The sequence below is a fragment of the Anser cygnoides genome, chromosome 2, assembly GCF_040182565.1.
Source record: "Anser cygnoides isolate HZ-2024a breed goose chromosome 2, Taihu_goose_T2T_genome, whole genome shotgun sequence".
NCBI lineage: Eukaryota > Metazoa > Chordata > Aves > Anseriformes > Anatidae > Anser > Anser cygnoides.
This window is the reverse complement of record NC_089874.1, coordinates 138,759,022-138,783,496: the sequence shown is the minus strand read 5'-3', so window position 1 is coordinate 138,783,496 and position 24,475 is coordinate 138,759,022. Positions and strand designations below refer to the sequence as shown.

Below are 24,475 nucleotides of genomic sequence, written 5' to 3'. Positions count from 1 at the left end.
GCTGTTGAATGTCGTCTTCTCTAACAAAAAAGAACAAACAAATTGGGTTATTTTATCTAAAGACTGGTACAGAAAAAGCTTCCCATATCTGCATAGTTGTTTTTTTTTCTGCATCCAGTAGCACGGATAGTGAGTAATGTATCAGTCAGATTACTTAGCCAGATTAGGAAAATGAGTTTTTAATTATTTCCATGTCATCTCTCTATTGTTGTTGCAATCCTAACCTTAATGAAAAATCCATATACCTAGCTATTTGCTGCTAGGAAAATCACAACAGCACTGTGATCACCGTTATGTCCCAAGGACATCCTCAGTTAAATCCACACTGGAGAATAAGATGTCTGGCTGTCTGCTCTGGTTGCTCTGAGGATCAGATGGCACTTCATCCCTCATTAGGTAGGGTAAAGCGAAGGGATGGGGAAAGGGACAGGAGAAGTCCCTGGACCATGATTGTGCTGCCAAGCATCCACACAAGTCCTGTGGCTGGCAGCGCGCACAGGAGCAGGTGCGTCTCTCAGCACAGCCACAATGGGAACGACGCACGCTGCTCAGAAATGTCATTGCTCGTGTTTGTCTAGGGTGAAAATCTGAATGAGAACAAAAGCAAAGACAGGCTGCATGAGCTATTCCCTGTTCTGGACCATGTCCAGTCATCTGCATATTAAAAGGTTTCCTTTCCCAGAAGTTTTGTGACAAATCCTCTGATTACGGGTTTGCTAGAGAATAAAGATGATGGAACGAGACATAGCTTTGTTCCTCCTTCTCCTCATTTTATACGTGAAAAGAAAACAGTATTAAAATGAAATGAAGATGGATGACTGCGTTTTAGTCTTTGCCACGTGACCGTGGATGTTGCACTCACTATTTGCAAAGCTGGAGCCACAGAAACACCACCACCAGGAACAGCACCACCCTCTGATCCTACTGCTTTTCCTGCCTGGGAAGTATATTTGTTAGGTACAAAGAGAAGCAGTACTTCCTAAAAGCACTGTAAAAACAAACAAACAAACAGAGTTAATGTAAAAGACAGGGAGGACAATTAAGACATGAAAAACATGTTTTTTGTAATGTTTCTCAAATGCCATTATACAACAACATCTGTTGCAACCATACTGTCCATTTGTGCATTCTAAACTATGCGATATTTGGTCTATTAAATCACAGAAAATATATTTTTTTCATCATTTCTATAACGAATGTGTCAGTTTCCTTTCTGAGAGTGTTTGCCTTTCACAAATACTCAAATTTACGTAAAAAATCCCCAGAAGGACTGAACTAAGAAAATCTGTATCTTTATTTCAGGTGGGCCTAATTTTATTTTGACTTTTCATAATTATGTGGAGAACAAATGTTTTATGACTGGGAATAAATAGCAGAACAGAGAATATCAGAGATAAACTTCATATAAGAAGGATCTATAAAATGCTACTAAGGTCAAATACAGAATTTTTCAGGCTTGAATAGGCAGAATTTGTGCTTCAAAAAGATCCTTCATCTCAGGATAACATTCAGATATGATATTTTAAAGGTTGGAAACACAGCAAATTACGTCACCTGCTAACACCATAGCTGTGAATAAAAGGCCTGCTGGTCTCCTCAGGAAAGCATCTCCCTTTGCACCACCTTGGCCTCGATGTTCACAGAACCATCTGCAGATCCCATGGCCACGAACCACTTTGTGGCCTTGCAGTAGGGATCCACCACAAAAAGGGGATTTGGTGTTGGCACATGGCCGAAATGCTTTTTGGATATGAATTGTTAATGATTTGCTGTTTCTAAATCCGGGCAACCTGAAAATTTAGGTCCAATGTGTTTTGTTTTTTCTCCAGAGACTGGAGCCCATTTGCCCAGGGGTGTGTTACAAAGATCATCCACAAGGAGGAGCCAAGTTTACAAATAATTCGTTAAAAAAATACGCTGCAGCTCTCTGTTAGCCCATACCCAGATTAAACAGATTAGTGCATAATCATTACTTGATAAAATAAACAGTGTTTGCTTTCAGCTCGAGTCCCATCAGGAAGAAGATTCAGCAGCTAAAGGATGTTTCCTTAATTACGTTATCCTGACTTCTCCCAATTACATGGGGAACAGATGTTTTATGGCTGGAGACAAACACAAAGAGAGGGAACATCAAAGACAAACTGCCTGTAACAAGAGTCTATAAAATCACATAAAAGCACCTAACTAATTAAACAGGCCAATCGCTGTACTATTGTCGCTTGCTTTGGCTTTTTGTTAAACTCAATTAGTTACAATGCCAACCACATTTTGCCTGGACAGGAAGGTGTGATTAAGAGAAATTGGATCCCTGGGGACTGCTGGGTGATGCTGAAAGAAAACTGCAAAGGTTGGTATAAAGTTTTACACCAGAAAATAAAGTTACTATGTGAATGTGTAACAGCAGCTTGCATTCTGAATCTACTCTGCTTATTTCACTATAACCTACAAAGCTTAGCTTAACTTTGCACAGCCTTTGTGAATAGACTCGTTACTATTTTATGGCTATACAAATCTGTAGCACTGACACATATCAAGACATAAGACCAAGAATGTCAAGTGTTTGCTTGCTGTGACTCCTCCTGCATGGTTTTCAGATGTGGTGAGCCTTCAGAGAGCCAAGTGACGCCAAAAAGATGCACGCGCACTCTGGTTACCCAGCTGCATCTGGCAGAATAAGGAACAAAATCCTCAGCCGTTAAAGGCGAGTAAAATCCTGCCACATGTCTTCATGAGAACCGACAAGGGTTTCTCTTGAATTCACTTGAGCCGGGATTTCATTCAAGACTTGCTTCATGTAAACTGGCGTTAGTTCAGTTCTCAGCTGACCTGCCTTATCTGGAAATGGCATGTTTTTTCCTTCCTATTTAGACATTTATTTTATGTATAGAATTCAACACAAGGTTAGTGGTTTCTTTCTTTTTTCTGTCTGTTACTACCCTGATTACCTTTCTGTTTTCTTAATTTGCTGCCCACACGGCGAAGGATTACTGGAGTACACTGATGAGAATTCCCTAGTGAAGGAGACCACGGACCCAACAAGGACATGCACTCTGCTGGACCCCACACTTACAGAGAAGGAAGACCTCATCAGGGATGTGAAGGTCAGGGGCAGCATCGGCTGCAGTGGCCATGAGCTGGTGGAGGATTCTGCAAGGAGGGAACAAGGCAAACGTCAGAATAACATCCTGGACTTCAGGAGAGCAGACTTTGGCTTCTTCAGGTACCTGCTTAGAAAAATCCTGTGCAATACAACCCTAGAGCGAAGGGACCACGGGAGCCAGTTGGTTTTCATGTCTACTGTAGCCCCAGAATGATCTAGAAAGCTGAAGTCTGTACATAATGAGGAGCTCCTGACAAAACTGAAACACAATGAAGTGCGCAAGAGGTAGAAGCAAGGACAGGTGACCTGAGAGGAACATAGAGATACTGTCCAAGCATGCATGGACAGGACTAAGAAAGCCACAACCACCTGGATTTGAATCTGGCAAGGGACATGGAAAGCAACAAGAAGGACTTCTACATGTATATCAGCTGCAAAAGGAAGACCAGGGAAAACGCAGGCCTGCTGCTGAATGGAGTACAAAGGATATGGAGAAGGCTAAGGTACTCTGTGCCTTCTTCACATTAGTTTTTACTGGTAAGACCAGCTTTCAGTAATCCCAGGCTCCTGGGACCTACGAGACAGGCTGAAGCAAAAGAGGTTGAGTAGGGTGAAGTTACAAAACACCTGGAAAAGATGGGACATACACAAGTCCAAGGGACCTGCTAGGATGCATCCATGTGGGCTGAGAGAGCTGGCTGATGGTAGAACTAGATGATCTTTAAAAGTCCCTTCCAAACTGAATCATTCTACAATTCTATGATATTATCAATTATCTCTGAAAGGTCATGATGACCAAGAAGGATTCCCAAAGAAAGGAAAAGGGAAAATGTTTCTTCTATCTTCAAGAAGGGCGAGGAGGAGAACCCAGGAAAATACAGGCTCGTCAGCCTTGGAAGGTGAGCTGGAGAAAATATTCCTGGAAACCATTTCCAAGTGTACAAAGGACAATGTGACTGGGTGCAATGAGCATGGATTTTGTAACCATGAGCCCTGTATTACTACATAATTTCTAATAGAAATAGGTAATAAGCTTTGTACTGAGCTTGCAAGGCCTCAGGCTGAGGCTTGCTCTCTCTAAACTATTCCCGACTTGCCTGAAGCTTTGCTTTATTTGGTTTGACTGTGACAGCAATTTGTCTAATTGACATGGGGGGGTTGAACAGATTTGGGCAAGATGATCTCCAGCAGTCCCTACCAACCCCAACTGTTCTGCGATTCTGTGAAAATGAAGCCTGATGAAACGCATCCAGACCTTTCTTCATGTTAAAGAACAGCAAAGACAGTTCTTTTTTTTTTATTGTTTCAACTTTTAAGAACATTTCAAACCACAATTTCCTCCTTCTTCTGACCTTCTTTCAAGTGACTAATTACAAATCATAAAGGAATTAATAGTAAAGAGCTACTATAAAGTATTTGGGAGGAGTTTACAGATTTAGGGTCATTTATTCAAATTCTTTAGTGACAAAATACTGTTTTAATTTGACTGAAATTTTTTAAAATGGCAACAAAAGAATTTGAAAGTACTATTGTTCTTCTGCACTGCTTCTCCACACAATGACTCAGAAAATTCATGTACGTGAATGCTTGCACATGGATTTAAGCATATGAAAATGAATACACATTTTGAATCCAAGGTGCCTGTTGCAAGCATCCTCAATTTGGCTGCTTCTTAGTTTCCTCCTATAAAAACGGCTGGAAACATCAATGTCTTGGGTAGGTCTGGTGTCTTAAAATCAGGAGTAGATCAAAACTAATGTCAATTTGATCAAACATTTTCTGTGTCCTCATTTTCTCTTCTTACTCCTCGTCTGTAAGAAAACTGAATTTAGAGAGGTTTTTTTTTTCCAGCTGAGCTGGGTATTTCTCTTCACATTTTACAAACTTTCATCCAGAAAACAGTGTGTTGTATTGACATATATATATATAGCATTGCCCATTAAGTTATTGCGTCTAAGATCTGAGTCAATTTTGTTATTGACTGGGTTTTGCGTTCCTGTTCTGCCTTGCTGCCAGGTCTTGGCATATTGTCCCTGTTAATCTGATTTTCTAAAATGTCATTGTTTCCTTACTGCATAGTAAGAAATGTCAGTTTAATAATTCAACAATTCACTACTGCAAAGTCCAAAAGTATGTTGGAGTTATGTTCCTTGCAGGTTTTACCCAAATTATCACATCCTCGATGCAGACTTACACACCGCTCCACCAAACACTCACCAGTGGAGTATTTTAGGAACTAAATATATTTCAGAGGGTGTGTCTGGAAACAACATGTCACGGAAAGCTACCTTATGATATCAGTCGTAGGTCTTCCTCTATGAGATTGCAGCTGCCAGGAATCATGTGATGATCCCAGTTTTGCAAACAACTCCGTCACCTGATGGTTTACTGCCCTCTTGGTAGTAGATGCCACGGTTGTTTGACGTTCTCTGTGGGACTGGCAGGGTCTCTCGGTGCCCTGAGAAGATTTTGTTTGAAGTATGCCCACAGCCAATGTTCTGTGAGCATGAGCTGGCACCTCCATTGTATTAGAGCAATTCAAGATAGCCAAAATTAACTTTCTGTACTTTGTCTTCAGGACCATAGCATCACCCAAGGTGTAGAGACCTAGAAAAACTTGGTGAACAAGGGAATGCTACAACAATTAGTATTCATTTGGGCAGCAACTGGTATGAGAATGTATGAGAGAAAAACCTCGGTTTTTGCATTTTAATGACTGTAAAAAAACAGCTATACGCTGACATTTAACGACACTGCAAGCCAAGCATAGCTTTTAACAGTCTAGAAGCACAGCCTGAAGGCACAAAAATCTGAAATACACTGCAATCATTCAGATTAGAAGACTTTGGAGGCTGATGGAAAAACAAAATGAAGTGACAAGATGATAAACAACAGGGAACAGAGAAAAATAACCTTCACCAGGCAGTGACACGAAGAGAAATATGACGGATTATTGACTGTGCACTATCCTTGACAATGCAATAAAGAAGCTAAATGAACTCTCATGTGCCGGCTCCTTTCTGTATGTGCTTTTCTACTTTTCTTCCATCTTTTCTACAGGTGCTCCTCAGCTGTGATTTCTTTTCTCTGTTTAGTCTCTGCTCCTTTTTTTCCTTTCTTCCTTCCTTCTGCACTGAAGGGTCATAGCAATATAAAAACCAAAAAGGTACTGTTCCTTAATTTGCACAGGCCTTGGTTTTAAAGTTTCCTACACTCATAAATTCGTCTCGCTGACTTGTCTGTTTTCAGCTCTGGATACAAAAGAGGTAAAGCAAGCCTCATTAGAAATTAAAACAGCAGCACCTGTGTTTTGTTCAGTTTTCTTTTGGTTGGAAGCAGCAGCTTTTTAGTCTTTGCCTTAGCCATTCAGCTATTTCTGCTCGTACATTCATTCTGCTGCCTTTTTTTTTTTTTTGGGCAGGACCATGCCACTGCTGTAACTGATAAAATCTCGTCTGACATTGTTGTAGTTTATTGTGCTACCTTTCTGGATATGTTTTTGGATATGTTTTATAACACATTTTCTTTTGTGTGTAGAATTTCAACTTCAAAGACATATTACAGTGTTATTTTCCTCCTTAGGTTTGCCTGATTTACTTTTTTTTTTTTTAAGGATTCACTCTCACTATATTTGCGTACTATTGAAAAACCACACATTCTGCTTCTTTTCTGAAGCAGTCTAACTACTTACTGCCATTTCATTCATTGCCTTAGAGACCATGATGTGCTTTTTCTGTCTCTTCATTAGCTAGACAGATCTTTTTTTAATTTTATTTTTTAAACGTAACTTAGGCACCGAGTCAGAGCTTTCAAGCACCCTTTGTGTTAGTACACTGGGAGGCTTGATCTCATATCAAAGAGTTTCACGATTCCCTGGCTTCGGAACTGAGCTTTTAATCTCGCAGCTGTGACGTGCTTCAAAGGCTCCTGCAAGAAGCTGCATCAGGAAATAGGGCGCACAGCACTCAGATTTCTATTCCAACACAGGTTAGCAAGTTCAGAAGACAAAGCTGTCTGAATCATCATTGAATAATTCAGTAATGACATATTCCACCTGTTCGAACCCTTGTCGTAGCTCAGGCAATTTTCCTTCGTAAAATATTGTTTGCTAAGGTGGCTTTAAAAATGCAAGTAATATCAGCTTGAATGCTTGCCAGCTACCTACCTGGAGGGGAGGGAGGGAGGTGTTTGCTATTTTGGGGACCTAGCCTTGTATTGTTTTCTTTCCTCCTTGTACTTTATGGTCTGTTGGATTTTCACAATAGCTTCTTATCTACTCTTGTCAAAGTACCAGGAGCAGTCAGTAGCCTTCCTCAGAAATGAGCAGCTATGGCTTCTTTTCACCTGGCTGGAAAAGATTCGGATGAAATGGCATGAAGTTACATAAACGTGGTCCAAACACCATGAAAGAAATACTGCCAGCTAGCTCATCAGAAACATAATGTATTTCATACTTAGCTGCCTTTCTGACACTGAGCTAGACAGCTCCTCAGACACTTTCATGTTAGTGTTTGCTGCAGTTTCACCAGCAAGTCTGCCCTCCGCTGCTACATTACACTTCTGTGCAGCTCCCTGCTAGAAGACTCCCTTCTGTACCATTAACTACAAGTGAAGGACAGTTGTTAGGGATTACGACAATGAAACCGTACGTTGCTCACTTAAAACTGTTTACCGGGGAAAATAAAGGGAGTTCAGTGTAATAGCATGGAAGGAAAAACCTACAGCTCAAGACTGCCATGTTCTACACCCTACCTGTGTAGGTCAACGTAAGAATATTAAGACAGTGGGCATGACAGGCACTTCCATTTACCTAACGGACCAAAGGGCAAAACTAGAACAGGGCTACTTACAGGTACGTTAGGTACAACGCTGAATTCAAAAACCAAGATGTGTTAGCTGTTGTGCAGGATGGGCAGATGCAGGATCCGCAGACTGACTGTATCCTTGAAGATCCTTGAAGACTCTGGAAAGGAAGGCTGAGACTCACCTCCAGCGAGCACCCAATGGAGCTGCCCACATGTGAACAAGATGACCCGGCTGCTGGCGCAGTCAGTGGAGTTGAATGGGGGTGTTTTGGAGTGGGCTGAACAGGTTCCACATTAAACCCCCATGGCCTGTATTCAGTACAGCTCCACCATCTGCAGTAGGAGCTTAAGACACTCAGCATATTCGTACATACACGTGGGTATCCAGATTTAGGGGTCTTAAACTAAAGCTGGTATGGATATGTCCACAAAACTTGCACAATCCGTAAGACCCTGGAAAACCTGGAAGCCCAGGTGTTAGCCACCAGTGTGGCAAGGCAACACCAGGGATGGGCAACAGGGAGCACCTACAGAATTAAGGGTTGTAGGCTTGCAGCAGTTCTGTCAGGCAAAAGTCATCGGGAGCTGACTCATTTCATGAACTCAGAGCTTTTGGAGAGAGCTGGGCTTAACGCGTGGTTGTGTCAGCTCCTGGGGTGTTTTCCTGTTAACATCACCATTTCCCTGTTTTTCATTGGGTTTTTCCTGTTCTGAAAGCTAGCTGAAAGACACGTGACACCGCACACGGACAGACCTAACTGGATGAACTTTGCAATTACGTGAGGCACCAACAAATGCTACCCTTAAGCACAGATACAGGATATTAAAAATGGACTGTTTGATCATGATGCCACATAAATAGTTTGGCAAGTTGTATTAAACAGAACTTACTGGTTAAGAAATTTATAAAAGAAGTCAAGGACAAATTTCCTGGTCAAAAAGAAAGACCCACCATGACATCAAACAGCCGTTCACAACACCATCTGCAATCTGTAAAGCCAGTTAGCTCTGATTCAGACAGGAACAGATACACACCCAGCTGGTTTTCAATCTTTTTTTCCCCTGCCCAGAGTGAGATGAAAGGATAAAGGCAGAACCATCTCAAAGTAATCAGAAGTCTAGAGCCATCCTCCACATTGCTGCTGAATGGGCCTGATTTATTTTTTTGGAGTCACTTTTTAGTCAACTCCTTTTATTAATTCCCATCCCCAAACCCTAATTTCCTGTTAATTGCCACAGGGAAGTAGTTTGCCATTATCAGTTCAGTGCCTGAACTTCCTTATGGTGCATTTTATGTAATCCTGGAAAGTTTCACAAGGGATTAGGTGAGTCACTTGCAATAAATGCAGTTTTTCCAGAAGACTTGCACGCTGACATTAGCACACGAGACAGGGTTTTAACACCACGGCCTTGCAGCACAGAGAACAGATGAACATTTATTCGTCTCAGATTGCTTTTGTATTCACAATGCAGTGCTGCTGCCAACTCAAGTTCCATTTGTGATCCAATTATGAAGGTCAGAAAGTTATCCCTGCCCATTACCCTGCCATCTATTGTTAAAATAAAATACACACAGGGGCAGAAGCAAGACAGAAGACATAACCAGCAGAATAAGCCACGAGGACAGGTTTATCTATTGTATCACAAATATGACCCTGGATTTATCATCACATTAACGTGGGGGGCAATTTATTACTACTGAAATCTGCCAAGTGACTGAGTTCAGTTCTTCTGATTCTTCCTTCGTTCAAGCAGCACACTGAGCACAACCGATGTGGGCTGTTTCAGCATTCACAGGGATGGCGAGGCAAATCAAAGGATCAGAATCCAAATTAGATTGTCTGTTTAGAGGACACTGTACTTACAAAATTGTCTATTTCTTCTCCCCTCCACCAGGCACATACTTTACATGATACAGACAACTTGGGAACTAGCTTGAAACTTGGCTTTCATAAGACAGCAATTAAGATCAGTCATCAGTGTTTAATACCAGCTCGCTGGGATAGGAGAAAAAAGTGAACTTGTATGTTTCCTTCACTGCATGGGTATTTGATAACATTTGTGTTTAATTTCTGAACGACTAACAGGGTATGTTATGAGATTCATCTAAAAGAAATAACCCCCTAATCAAGATCTGGTAAATTGAGTTAATACAGCTGAGAAATACTCTGATAATGAGTTTGTATTTAGTTAATAACACTCCTTTTTTGTTTGCAGAAAAATTAAATATGCTGTAGCTGTTGAACAAATAATTTAATCCAGAAGGCATCAGCAAGCCTTTTTCCTACACAAAGAACACCTAAGGGTAGAGAGTTATATCATTGGAAGATGTGAATGACTTTCTGCATTCACTGCTGAGTAAAAGGCAAAAAGCTGAAAGTGGAAACATTTGGCAAAGGCAGGCTTTCAAATTAAAATAGAGAAGAAAGGACAAAACAGCTAAACCACCATTTTAAAGGCATGAATGCATTCATTCTGAAGCCTGCTTCGTTTAAAGCTTCTTTGTATTACCACAGGAACTGATACACAGCAATGAAGTATCTCATCAGCTTCTATACTTAAGCCTCTGAACATAACAGAAAAAGGCGTCTACCAAAGCACTACTGTCACACTTGAAGCACCTCTCAGGAAGATGCAGATCTCTGGAAACAGTCACTTTGGACTCATTTCAATAAGTTAAACTTAACTTCTTTGTTCCATATAGCAAGATAACTACATCAACCTGCAACGTGCCAGCTGGCAGGCTGCAAGAAAGCTCCTTCTCATCCTACCCACAGGATCTGCTTCATTCTCAGCTTTCCTTAAATTAAAGACAGGACATTTTGACATTTGATATTCCATCTCTGCAGATTGTTTCTATTTACATGTTACTGAACAGCAACGAGGAGCTTCCTACATAGGAAGAAAAACATTAACTACAAGAACTATCCCCCTGGCACGCCCAAATGCCTTGTGCAAGTACTGCCCTTGGACTGCTGTGCAGCAGCACTGCTGACTGTTCAGCAGTCACGCTGACAAAGATCACTGGTACAAATCAGGTGGCATGGAGTTACTGGAAGTCGTGAAACCAGACACTGTCTGCATCAGGGAGCCTGGGACATTGCAGATGGACGGGACTGAAAACCTGTATTATCCATCTATGCCAGGTAATCTCATTACAGATATGCCTTCCCCCCAGAGCAGCCTAACCCTTTTGTAGCACACTCGCTGGAAGCAGTTACCAGGCATCCTTTTGCTCCAGAACTGTTCAAAGTACAGGAACCAAAGTCTAAGAGTCCAGCTATAAACAGCAAGTCATGATGAGACTATGCTCTTACAGCATGCATCACATTTTAGGAGCACTACGTGCAGAACTCTGCCCTATGGTAAGGAAATGAAAAAAAAGAGTTCTGAACTCATCAAGTTTTGCATACAAAGGGCAAATTGAGAATGGGGAAGCTCTCACAGTAACAGCTGTAACACGTTATATTTGCTTCTGGCAGAATTTTATAACATACCATTTTTTAGACATGAGGGAACAGAGTTAGATCCTTAAAATGAAAGCAGACCACAGGAAGATTTCCCACTCCCCCCTTACCTTGGATTTTTACTGTAAAATGGTTCTGGTCACATATTCACCTAGAACCATTTAAAGATATTGACTTAACGGTGAACTTGAAGGCTTGTGTTGACTGTCAAAATTCAGCCATCCTTCTGGGTTAAGCCATATACTTGCAGCTGTGAAACTTGTATTTGTATAAAAAGCATTTGCTGCATCCTCCTTCCATATAACATACCAATACTCCCTGCAGTGCAACAGGCTTGGTGAACAACCCAACAGAGCACGTCCTCTGCCTGTGGTGTAAGAGCTGCTCCTTTTAATTCACCATCAAGTCATTGCCATTTTGACCTGCATGTATTATAGATCATTTGCTGATGGAACATTGCTCTGTATAGGGTACAGTCCACAACTTACGTTGTTGCCTCGAGTTTCTGTGCACTGCTGAAGCCTGCTTTGTCTGCAGCAACCCCACCTCCCTTCCCGAGGGAACAGTGAGGGGAAAGAGAATGCTCGGGAGGTACCAACAGAGGATTTAAGCTCTAACTTTTAAGCTCGACTGCCAGCAGGCGGCAGCACCAGCACACCTGACATAGGGTACAAGCCCCTGTGGCATTTGGAAGCTTTGAAGCCCAGTTCCCAGCCTGCTTCCATTTATGCTTTGCATTGTTGAGCCATCTGGTCTGTTCATAACTGTGACTGCACGACAGAACACACTCTTGAAACGAAGAGAGCTCCGTGAGCTCCACCCCTGGCAGAGCCACTACTGCATTCTATATCAAGCCAATACACGTGGATTTCTGCATAATTGATCATTTTATTGGAATCTATTAAAAGACATTTGTTCAGATCACCTGTTCAGCAGGCAGTTACGCTGTTTCTGTTCACTGCATACATACTGAGCAAGTCTCCAAGCAATACATAAATACTATTGTCTGACCCCATACATATGCATCTTTACTACAAAAAGCAGCTTTTCCTCAAAAGTTGTGTACATGGGACCAATATTCATTTCTTCTAGCCATGACTTGTACCAAATCTGTATCAAGAATCATAGGTTAAATACATCAATACAAGTAATAGAGCTTTAACAGTAAAAAAAAAGTAAGAAAGTTAAATACTGTAACAGCTTAGATACATACTGCATTTGAATGATAGAAGAACATGGAGTCTACTGACCTAGCTAAAGACAGGCACCAAAACACAACATACAGAAGCAATGTCAACAGCCAGTACTTGTCTAAGCATTTTAGAGTTCCCCTTTTCCCTTCAAATAAAGAAGGGCTGTTCACACCTTGGATGCAAACTGAAGATATCATTAACCTTACAGCAAAGTTGATCCTGGTATTTTCAGGCTGGGTAAAGAAAGGCATATTAAAGCTGCAGGCCACTAAGTACACACAGCACTCGTGAGTTTGAGGAGTCAGTGTTTACTATAGCACAGGTTCGTTGTTCAAGCTAAGTGTACCCTATGTAACTGTAGGCTTAGCTGGAAATATTTGCATTCAGTGGAAAGTGCCACATTACTCAACTAACCAAACTAAGCTGGGCTTTTTTTTTTTTAAAGTGTTTGTGTTTTCTTTTTCAATTGGCAATGAAGGCTTAAGGAAGTTATTTTAACTGGAACACCTCTGTGAAATCAAATATGCTGACCTATGATTGATCTAGAGTTTCTCCAGAATTCATGAGTCAAGTTACAAGTGTTCTCTCAGTCACCAAGGACTGGTATTTTAGCCAGCATCTCAATTTTTAAATTAAGGGCAGCTGAAGAGGAATCTGTACAATGTAACATATCTAAAACAGACGCAATGACGACCTTTAAGTTAGTTGTCAGTCCCTACTTTGTACAGTTACAAGCCCAACAACTTGAGGCACACGAGTTTAGTCCAGGACAATACTTTTTAGGTTCAAATTCAACCACTACAAGCCAAACAGACCCGTTTAAGAGACTGCCATGTGGTAACATTCTGGACTGTAAGAACATGCATACACCAGCTGTCCAGAGAACCAGAGCTGCTAATAAAGCTGCGAGAGAAAAGCCACTAAACATACACATGCATGCCAGTTAGTTTCCCCAACTAAAACCCTATGTACAAGCCATACTTCATTTTTTGTAATTTGTAGTTTTTAAATCTGACATTCTTACAAATATGTGTTCAAGTGCAAGACATCCATTATGTGACCACTTGAAACAGCCAAAGTAAAAACGAGTGCAAATTACAAAGCCACAATGAAGTTAGTAATGATTTCCTGATCTTTTCAGGTGAAGGTTTTATCTTACCAGATAAGTAACACCAGACAGGGTGGAGTACATGAAGGACATGACCTTTAGGAAAGCCAACACAGTCTTGACTAGCAACAGACTCTTTTTGAGGAGTCTGAAAGTTCCTTCATCCTGAAGTCCTCCACAAAGTTACTTGATATCTTAACTGCATGTTTTAATGTATTATTGCCCTACAAGTTGTGCAGAAACCCACAAGCCAAGAAGCTATTGATGCACAGACATTTAGAAGTCACTGCGTATAAAGATATGATTAAACCAGAACAGAATCTCAAGTATTGATTATGGCTTAGACCTGCATTGAAAGTCAACACTTAGACAAATATCCTTAAGCAAATGACATTGTCTATATGAGAGTGAGATAACTTTTTTACATTGAAGACCTACTCGGTTAAAGTCATCCTCCTACTTAGAGGAAAAGGTTGTCGATATATTCACAAATAACCACACCTACTCAGCAAGAATTAGCCCTGTAAGAATTCAACGACATTCCTTGTTACTCATCTTTTAAGACAGTGATATTTACAGATGTTAACAGGCTTTGCTTCTTGAACAGCCAGATGTTTGGTAGTTAATTCTTAATCCTCCCTTCCCTCCCTCATGCAACTCTGCCAAATTCAAGACATTGTTCTAGCAGCATTCATGAAATCAATAGTGCAAAGTTATTACAAAAACCTCTTTTCCCCAAACTGTGACTTCCTCTTCAAGTTATGTTAGGTCAATAGCACTCCCCCTCTATCTAGAGCTCCGTGGGAAGGCAGGAACAATAGATTATGTTGAATCTAGCAAGCAACGAGTTTGCTCACTTATTGAGTTTGTCTGTTTTTCCATCTGCTGCTCGTACTGGCCATTGTTACAGCTTTGGTAACCAGGTCACTAGATGAAAATTCACAGTTCCTCATTTTGACATGCACCTATAACATGCGAGTTGAACTGCACCACGATAATCGTAATGTCATCTCTATACATTCGAGCCAGCTCTTCTGGAAGACTAAGCATCTTGGACAGCCGCTCGTGATCCACAGTGCCAAACTCGTTATTGCCCACTGCGTGACGGATCAGGTGAGTCGCTGCGTTCTGATCTTCAAATACTGAAGAGATCCTCGCTCTTCTTTCTGTTAAGAGACCGTGCATCTGTCCCAGAGTCACCTTATAACCACCAACAGCTATGGGCTGCTGATGGTGAACCCCAGTGAGGTACTCCCCTACGATTCTAGCCACATCTTGCCTGTGCATAGTCTCCCACAGCCCATCTGTAGCCAAAACCAGGAACTTATCCTGCGGCCTTAATTTGTGATGGATGACCTCTGGCTCAGCTGTGAGGTAAGGGGGAGTGTGATAATTTGGAGGAATAAACTTGGTGTATTCATTGTCATTCAGCTGATCCGGGCCCGACTCAACCACTCTCTTCTGTAGTTCACTACTCCACTTAAACTTCACATCGCCAAAAGCTCTGAAAGGCATCAGCAGGCCCAGGAGACGGTCTTGTTTCACAAGACTCTTCTCTTCAGACTTCGGATGCTCCGTTTTCACCCGTTCCACTTCGTGTTCGTTTTGTGCGTTGTGGTCGTAGGAGAGATTAACTGCAGACCAAGAGCCATCTTCTTCCTGAACCCCGAGCATTGCCCTGCTGTCACCTGTGTTTGCCACATGCAAGTCAACACCATCCACGTGGGCCACACAGGCAGTTGCACCAGAAAATGCTACACGCAGAACTAGGTAGTTGAGAAAAGAATTTGGATCTCCTACTTGAGCTTCCAGAGAAATATCATTATCGAGCCTCTTAAAAGCATTAATTAAAGCTTCTTTCACATCAGTAGTCTCTCCGCTATTGAGATCGATCAGCTCCTGCCAGTAAGTCCTCAGACTATTGAAGTAAAGCTTGGAAGCTTCTTTGCTGAAGTAATCATTGGGATGCTTGTGCCACTGCAAAATAGGCAACAGAGCTCTACCGCTTTCCACAGCATTTTCTATTTCAAGTAAAGTCTCATGAGGTAACAAAGAGACAGCAATGTAGTAGAACAGTCTCTCACTGACAGCTTGAGCACAAGCACAGCCTGCGTGGCCATCAAACACACCCAGAAGCATCCCTCGTGTCTGTAAGCAAGTGGCAGCACTTCTCCGGTCTTCGATTGGAGCATTAGCAGGCAACTGGTTGCTATCAAAGCCAAGGACAGAACTCACATTCTTGCCATCAAACTCTGGGACTTTAAAACTGTATTCATTTGCCTTCAGGATGCTGTTGACCTGTGGAGGAGTGAGGTAAAATCTCTGTGGTGTAGAAGCATAATCCCTCGCATGAATAAAATGATTAAAGTTCTCCTTTGGCCTATAAAGTGCTGCAAATCTCTTCTGAGGCGCATATCTGAAGTGACCGTGAGCGAAATGAGAGGAAAAGCAACACAGATGTTTATGGTGGCAGTAACAAACAGTACTGCATATTCTGCTAATCTCACAGTTACGAATCAATGGGAACAGATGAGTTGGCGCTGGCATGGCATCAGACAGCAATGGCAGCCTGGAGCTTCGGACTGGAATTGCTGAAACACAAGAAAACAACTGTGCTTAGGGGGACAGCTAACAGATTTTTCCCCAGAAGTCTGAGTTAAGACTTTTACAGCCCCTAAACAAAGTTGCTTAAAATATGAAATAAACAGAAGAGGAAGAAGTGCTTGTTTACACAGCACTGGGCTACAACAAAATAAGCTGCATCATACCTAGAAGCTCAGCATAGATGCGGTAGCTCTTACAGCCACTCAAATAGCAGTAAGGAAGTGACAGCAATCCAGACAGACAATGCAGCTCCATGTAAAACTTCAGGCAACAATTAGCACACAGCAATGCAACAGAGCAGCGCCATGCTCCACGAGGCTTCTACGGAGGTTTGGTTTCCTGCTGCTCCTGAGATCCCAACTTGACAGAGCCGGATGTGGCACAGGAAGATGCAGTCTTTGTGAGACCGAAGAGATAACACGTAACACTAAAGAAACACTAACATAACACTAAAGAAACAGCATCCAGATGACAGACAACCAGCACTAAGATGAAGATGCTTTGGATGATAAAAAGCAAGCAGCAGACAGCAGACCTATTTTAGGCAAAGAGAAGCCAATAGCAAGTTTTGTTCCTTCTCCCCCCTTTCACATGCAAAACTGCCACACTTGCATAACATCATGGTGTGTGTATATATATACAAAGCAGCCACAGGAGTCTAGGTGATAAATTTCTAGTTTGTCAGATAAAAATATAAGTGGTAGAAAACGTACATCTGCTACTAACAGCTGATCTACCTCAGCTTTAGGATTATAAATTGCTAAAAAAATCTAGTCAGTTGAAAGACTACATACAACCTGTGTTTTCTTCCATCACTAGAACAGAGCCACGCACACTAACCCAAAGCTAGATCAGTGCTACAGTAAAGTAACTACATTTAGTGCCCAAGAAAAACACTAATACTTTGCCATACATAAGTTTCCCTAATAATTTTTAATTCCTCTAGAAAAAACTTATTGTAACATCACATTCCTTGTCCCCATTTCCATACCCAATCACAACATTAGCACAAGCACTTCTTAAACCTCTTATTCATTATGCTTCATTCTCAGGTAGCATTTCACAGCGTGAAACTAGAAAAAAATCCAGTGGGAAAAGAGCAGAATTGCATTCTTTTATGCAAAGTGTACACAGTTAATGGCAATTCGCTTTTCTCCTTCCATCTTCTATGATTCAGTTTCTTTATGATTAAGTTTCAGCATAACTGCTTCTTCTAAAAAAAATTAGAGTTCTTATACAAGGCTTCTGCAGCCCTAAGTGTTGTTAGGCACTAGTTTCTCACCTATTCTCTGCTTCCCATTGATCAGAATTCTGTGGCAGTCTATCAGCTGAGAAGTATCTAGAATAAACACATGAACACACCCCATTCTCTGTGTTGGAAGAGAAGGAAGCAAGCAGTGCTCTTCTCTCCAAGCCTGCCTCTTCTCCTTAGGATCGGACCCTGCTGCTTTCAGCATTTTACATATTTTGTGACTGAGAAAAGTAAAATTCACGTTTTACCATTCCACTGGCTTTCTCACATTGTATCTTCATTCCCTGAGGAAGTGCTTGTCAATCTGAACTTGCACTAACAAAAATTTCTTGTCCACTGACCTCTCCCAGGTCTCCTACTGACAGCTACAATGCCTGAACAGGCCAATTTTCTGTGGTTCAGCTACAAGGGAGAGCTTCGGTCACAGTCCTGTGGACCCCGGCCAGCTGCCCATATACTCAGCAGCAGTGCACTGGCTTGAACTTCCAGGCTTAAGCTAAATTTATGCTAGCCTTTGGCTTCCCAGAAAGTGTCTTTCTCCAGCCCAGACTTCATATGCACACAGTATGACAGAACTGAACTGCAACTCCAAATATAGATTTTGAAGTCTATTAGTGCCTTCTAATTATACAAGAGCTATTTTGGTAACAGTCATGTATATTTCTTCACATGACATTTAAAAGCAACAACTTTGATTACAGAATGGGATCCTCAGCATTCTACAGACATGTCAGGTCTACAGCAGCACCTCGGATCTCACACTGGTCTCCTGCTAGACTCCTGCTGAGGCAAGCTGCCCTGGCTGCTACATACTTGAGCTCAGTGCTGACCCATACACGGTCTACAGCTGTTCCAACAGCTTTGCTGTTGACCCATGATGAAGCAAAATTATAAGTGTACTGCTGGCCCTGCAGTGCCACTAGAAGTTATTTTGCTTCTTTTCTATCCTTGGTTTTTTAGCAAATATTTAGTGAAACCTATGAGGATGCATGAAGAAAATAGCCTCCAATTTTCCACTGCCTGTATCTCTCACAATGAATCCATGCCAGCTTTTACAAATCTGCTTTGTGTGCCTGATTTTAGACCCAGCTGATCAAGTCAGAGAAATTCCAAGTCTTCCAACATCAACTGAAGCCATTCCAAGTCTCTCCCATTTACCCCTGCAACATGGATGCCCAAAACAACAGCACACTGCAGCTAGCCCTGAAGTACTTAAAGACCTCAAGTAGATGAAGATGATTGGACAAAAGATATGAAGTAGAAATTTTACTATCCAACCAAGATTTGTCAAGTGATTGGTATCAAGACAGTGTTTAAAGCCTCTTCAGACCCAGAACTGGGTACAAATACTACTTCCCAGGCCACAGACACAGCAAATAATGAGCCAGATGGTCAGTTTATGGGTTTTGTAGTTCTATACTGATAAAACAGAAGCATATTACTCCCTTCCTTTAACAAGGGCTTACTACAACTGTCCTACGAAGGCCACTTCATGCTGCTCTGCCAGGCTCCTCCAAAACACCTCCTTAACCACGCTGTCAGACACTTGACCTGAAGGCTGCTGGAGAGGAGGGGAGAAGGAACGAGGCAGGCTCGGCGCGGCCAGGAGCCTGCTGCCGGCCGGGCTGAGCCCCGGGGACCCCCAAACCCCCCCCACCGGTGCGAGATACGTACCGATCCGCCTGGGCCCGGGGCACACACACATTCTCCTGTCACAACAAGAAGCCGCCAACATCCACAAAGCAGAAGCCCGGGGCGGGGGGGGGGGGGGGGGGGTGTAGGGAGGGAGGGAAGGAAGGGGGAGAAAAGAGGGCGAAGAAGCAAAGGCGGAGAGGTTGTTAGAGAAGACGGAGCGCCCCGGGGGGACGCCGGGAGGGAGGCACAGCACACACGCAGCCGCTCCGCGGACACACCGAGCCGCCGCCGCCCGCTCCCCCGGGGCGGGGCGGGGCAGGGCAGGGCCCGGGTAGCCCCGCCGGCCACCGCTACTCCCCCAGGTTAACACGGCCGCCCCCCTCGCCTCCCCCCGGCCCTTCCTTCCTTCCCCTCCACGCCGCCGCAGACCTGGCTCACCTGGCTCCTTCCCGGACGGCCGCAGCCGGGAAAGCCGCCGCAGGCACCGCCCCGCGCACACCCACACTCGCCGCCGCCGCCGCCTCACTGCCGAGGCCGCCCCGCCTTGCGCCGCTTTATATAGGCTGCGCGGCCCGCGGCGCGCCCGCCCATTGGCTGCCGCGGAGGGCAAGGGGGAGCACGTGACGCGGAGGCTCGGCGGCCGCTGAGGCGCGCGGGTGGAGGCAGAGGGGGAGGGGACGTTGCGCGCGCGCCGCGCGCAGGGGCGCGAAGGCGGGAAGGCGGCGGCGGCGGAGCCACGCCCACTGCCCCCCCCAGAGGGAGGGGGAGGCTGCGGGGCGGGGGGGGGGGGGGGGGGCGATGGCTGAGGCGATTCCTGAGGCGGTGATCGTGGGGGCTGCCCCTGCCCCGGCCCCCGGCTCTTCCCGGAGCTTCTTCTTCTTCTCACCATGTGTGGTGGAGGCTCTGTGCCCGGCCTCCTGCTGGCCTGCGGTGCCCCGCCGAGGAGCTGCAGGGAAAGGCGTGGTGGCTTCCTCCTGGGTCAGGAGGCAGAGCCCTGTCATTCCTAACCGTTAATAAAGCTGAAAGTAGGGGCGTTGTTAAAAGCTTCCGCGTGGCGTGCTGATTTTTGAGTCCGAAGTGACTTTAAAAGAGGGAAATGTGCTCTTCTGTCCCTACCTTGAAATGCTCCTGGGGTGCCTTCGCGGCCACAAAGCCTGTTAATGCTGCGGGAGGCTGCCAAAGCCCATGGTGCAACATTGGGGGTTTCTGCTTCACATTTGTGCCCCGGTGATTCAGTGACACCAGCCCCATTTCTGGGAATATCATTGTTTTGGCAGCTGCTGCCAGCGAGGAACGGCCTGGGGGCAGCAGCTGTGGGGCAGGAGCAGCCCTTGCCCAAAGGAGCAGCGCCCATCGTGCTGACCAAGGAAACAGGCAGCAAGAGTGGCGGCCTTCCCACCCTTCCTCCTCCCCCTCTGTTAGATACAATCCTGTCCCCGTTCCACATCTCCAGAGCAACAGTCAGGTTTTTTTGAGATGCTTTGAGCCAGCCTGGATTCTCTGCATACATTTTTCAAAAGCAAGAACAGCATAAATTCAGCAATGTTTAGGTTTCCTTGAGCATCTCTGTTTATAGGTGCGTGTGCCCTCATGCCTCTAATTCTAGGGTGGCCAGGATGCCTGCTCGGCTGTGCTGTGTGGCGTTGGCAGCAGATGTGCAGCTACCTGTGAAGTGTTGCAATAAGCATTCCTTTAACAGCTGTAATGAAACCATAATTTTGACTATATTTTCATTTTTATCCAGCTTTGGTAGGTTGTTTACAGATGTATACAGAAATGAGGAGAGGAAACAGGAAAATCTCTGTGTGTATTGCCCAAAAGACTCAAGATATCTAATTAGGATATAAAAAAGTTCTGCCTGGTGACCCTGTATATGAAAACCAGCTGGGAAGGTATGATGCCATCCTTGAATATACAGGTCTTCCACAGTAGTAGCTGAAAGCACAAAATATTAAAATGACAGTTTATTGGTGTTCTGGGTAACTTTTGTGACATTTATTTATCTAAAAAAGTACACCATCATCCTCTCTTTGAAGCCCATTTTAAAATAAAAAGCAAGTTAATGGTATCTGACAGACACCATTGCACATAAAATACTTCATTAAATGGCATGGGAGATGAATAATTTACATTCTTTTTCAACGGTAGCACATGGATAGAAATAGATTGGCAGGGTCTGCTGTAACAACAACCATTTACATCATTTTCTACTTCAGCAAGAGTGAGTGTAAAGCGCCCGAGACTAGAAAGTTCCTAAAGACTACGTAAGAAGGCACAATTGAGGCATCCTCTTTCTCCATCAGAAGATAAAAGCCTGTGGGAAGGCAGACCTGTGCCCGGGTCTATTTAAGTGATCGTTGTATGAGCAGATGCACAGAAATGGGTTGGGATGAAGTCACCACTGATCACCTCCTATTCCCAACTGGAAGTACGGGTTTTGTAGGGTGAATTTGTGTTCGACTTCTGAAGAAAATGTCACTGCCTGTAGTTATCTACGGAGAAAAAAAATCCACAAAATAATTAGCATTTAGCAATTTTGGTCTTCAGAACATCTTGTGACCATTAATTCCATTCCCCATAATATGCTGTGAAACTGCAAGGTTAAGAGTTATGTCACCCTGTTTATCTTATTCATCCCTTTTTCTTCCTGATTTAAGGCCAGAAGAACTACTTTTAGAGCTGGTTTTGGAGGCCGTGGCTCCTCGTCTGATCGTATCCCGTTGATCCCACGTATCTCCTTGACCAAAAGATAGAATTTGTATTTTAACATAGTGAGAAGAGGAGAAAATTCGGCCTTCGCGTGTAAATCCTGCAAATGAAAGCTGAAATGCTAAAACTTGGCTGACATTTTGGTCCTCAACTGATACGAGCGAGCTGGCGTGCCAGAAGCTGCGCGTTGCAGTCTGACTGGAAAGTTAGGTTTGCTTTCTCCTCACCTTGGTGCTGCCAAGACCTTTCTGTGCACTTTGAGTCGACCGGCCGCTTTGCTGATTTTAAAGAAAACGTGTGAATAAAAACACGCGGCTGCGCGTTTTGGCATTTGCATCGGGTACTCGTGGAAAAGCAACTGCTCGCAGCTACTTCAGAATACGTGGAGTCTCCCTGTTTCTCTGGATGCGGGGTTTATCGGCGGAGTGGGACGGCACACATCCGTTCCTGTCTGCTGTATCTGCTGCCAGCAGTGGTAATTCTGCGCTGCAGCCGATAGGCAGCCATGCATTATCACTGCAGCTGAACTGCTGCAGTAGTTACCCTCAAGCTTTCTCCGTAAGCTTTCCAGAGAGACTGCATTACAGATCGTTGCAATAGGGTTTTGTTTTAAATCCAGTGTTTGTAATAGCCTTCTAGTTTAAACAAGTTTTTGTGCCTCATGTATAAATATTGTATCGGTTCAGTTGTACTGAAAGCCGGTTCAGGACTACAGGGTAATACCTCGATTGATTTTATAGCCCTTGACTGCTTAACGTTTTAACAATGTCTTTGCACACAGTGTTTCCGAAATGCCATTGTGCTGCTGTGCCTAGTGAAAAGAGCAGTCGCCTATAAAACCTGTCTCAAAATCGTATGCACAGATCAAACACTTCCACCTGGCATGCTGGCCAGGAGCACTAAAAAAAAATAAAAAATAGAAGAGTCATACAAGTTTGGAAAGCCAAAAGAAAAGGGGAAAACAAGGCAGAGAAACATGGCATGTACTGAATAAATAGGAAGGATAGGACAAGACTAAACTAATCTTGTCACCTTTCCTGAAAGCACCACAGAAGCAATGACAGCAATGTAAGCCTGTTCCAGTCATTTATTTTTAGCAGAAATCAGAAGCATTACGTGGCAAAAATAAACGTGTCATTAGAGCTCGAAGCAGACAGCATACCTGCAGACAGCGATGGCCTGTGATCTTCATTCAGACTGCTTCAGAAAAAGGTTTTGGCTGCACATTTATGTATTCTGCTGCCCTCTCAGGGAGCGTTTGCTGCGTACGGTGCATTTGTCCTCCTTCCACGCAGCTGGATGCGGCAAATGTTTCTGAAGTTTTACGGTACGCCCTACAAAAGGTGACTTTTTAAAAATGTCTCTTAAGAGAACCAGCAGCACTGAGCCACCTAGTACAGGAGGTTCGGCTCGGGTGATTCCTTTCTGCCTGCTGCCTGTTCCAAAATAGGCAAGGGGAGGCCGGTGGGGAATCCCAGAGGCAGCTGCTGTCAGGGCCAATTTTGCCATCGCTGTGGGACCCAAGGATGGTTCCACTTATTTCGTCTCCCTGGAGGCTCTTCGTATCTTAACGCCCCGTTCCTTTCCAAAACGAAGCAGTTGGGATCCAGTGTCCCAGAGCCAGGATAATCTAGGACAGGACCTCTGGAGGTCCCACAGCCCAGCTCCCTGCTCGGAGCACGGCCACCTGCACAGCTCAGTGAGGCTGTCCAGGGCCTCGGCCAGGCCGGTTCTGAACACCTCTGAGGACTGAGACTCTCCAGCCTGCCTGAGCCCCAGTTCCCATGCTTCACCACTTGTTTTGTGAAGATTTTTTTTCCCCTTAAACAGGCTTTTTCTTGCTCAGCTTGTGTCTGTTGCCTGTTGCCCTTCAGGACTTCCTTGCACCATCCTATCATATTCCTCAGATCTCATCAGCAGATAATTAAATACATTTTCTTGCACTTTATAGGAGCTGTGCTCTAGCCTACGCACTTCATCTGGGTAGATCTTTCAGGATTTGGTATCCAATTTGAGGAATTGTGGTGGTTTTACCTTGCTAGGCAGCCGAACTCCACCACAACCACTCTCTGCTGCAGGGGAAGTTAACTCCATCCCAGCCAGACCCAGTACAGGAACAAAGCATTCTGCTAACTTGCTGAAGTAAAGGAGATACTGCACCGAAATGTCAGTGGAAATGACTTTTTGGCAAGCTTCAGGAAAGACACTTATGACATTATCAGTGCCTGTTCTATGTGGAAACAATTTCAGGCTATCAGGAGGTTGGCTTCAACAATCCTGGCTCTGAAGGGGCTGATCCATTCTCCAGCTGTTGCTCTTGGTGTGCATTTCTTAAATTTGTTACAGGCATTTAAAAAGGTAACTGCATTTGCAGTTGTGGTGGCTGATGTGTAAAAGATTCAGAAGGCTCCAGGGGAAGTAGTGGAGATGCAAGTTGGGAGGGGAGAGGAATCTGCCTGAATTTTTCCAGACGGAAACAGATGAAATATCCTTTACCTAACACTGCTGGGACAATGATATCCCGGTTTCATTTTACCATACGTGATACTCCTGAAATTAAAGATTTTTTCAGAGATTGGTAACTGAACGTGGTCTTGCTTCT

At 43.8% G+C, this 24,475-nt stretch overlaps 1 protein-coding gene and 1 long non-coding RNA gene across 5 annotated transcripts; both read right to left on the bottom strand.

Annotated features, from left to right (window-relative positions):
* Nucleotides 1–12,240: 12,240 nt before the first annotated feature.
* PDP1 (pyruvate dehydrogenase phosphatase catalytic subunit 1) lies at nt 12,241–19,759 on the bottom strand. 4 transcript variants are annotated; one of them, XM_048075256.2, is made up of 3 exons: nt 19,603–19,702; nt 19,204–19,238; nt 12,241–16,264 (listed from the first exon to the last, which is right to left on the bottom strand). In XM_048075256.2, exons 2-3 carry the CDS (start codon nt 19,232–19,234, stop codon nt 14,613–14,615), a joined length of 1,683 nt encoding a protein of 560 aa, XP_047931213.2. In that variant the 5' UTR covers nt 19,235–19,238; nt 19,603–19,702; the 3' UTR covers nt 12,241–14,612. The 4 variants fall into 4 exon arrangements, with proteins under 4 accessions (XP_047931213.2, XP_047931214.2, XP_047931215.2 ...); XM_048075257.2 differs by lacking the exon at nt 19,204–19,238 and having other exon boundaries at nt 19,603–19,759; XM_048075258.2 differs by lacking the exon at nt 19,204–19,238 and having other exon boundaries at nt 19,594–19,704.
* Nucleotides 19,760–21,137: 1,378 nt separating this feature from the next.
* On the bottom strand, nt 21,138–24,272 carry LOC136789780 (uncharacterized). The gene is made up of 2 exons (XR_010828718.1): nt 23,036–24,272; nt 21,138–21,656 (listed from the first exon to the last, which is right to left on the bottom strand). It is a non-coding gene; the product is annotated as an uncharacterized lncRNA (long non-coding RNA).
* Between the last annotated feature and the right edge of the window lie 203 nt (nt 24,273–24,475).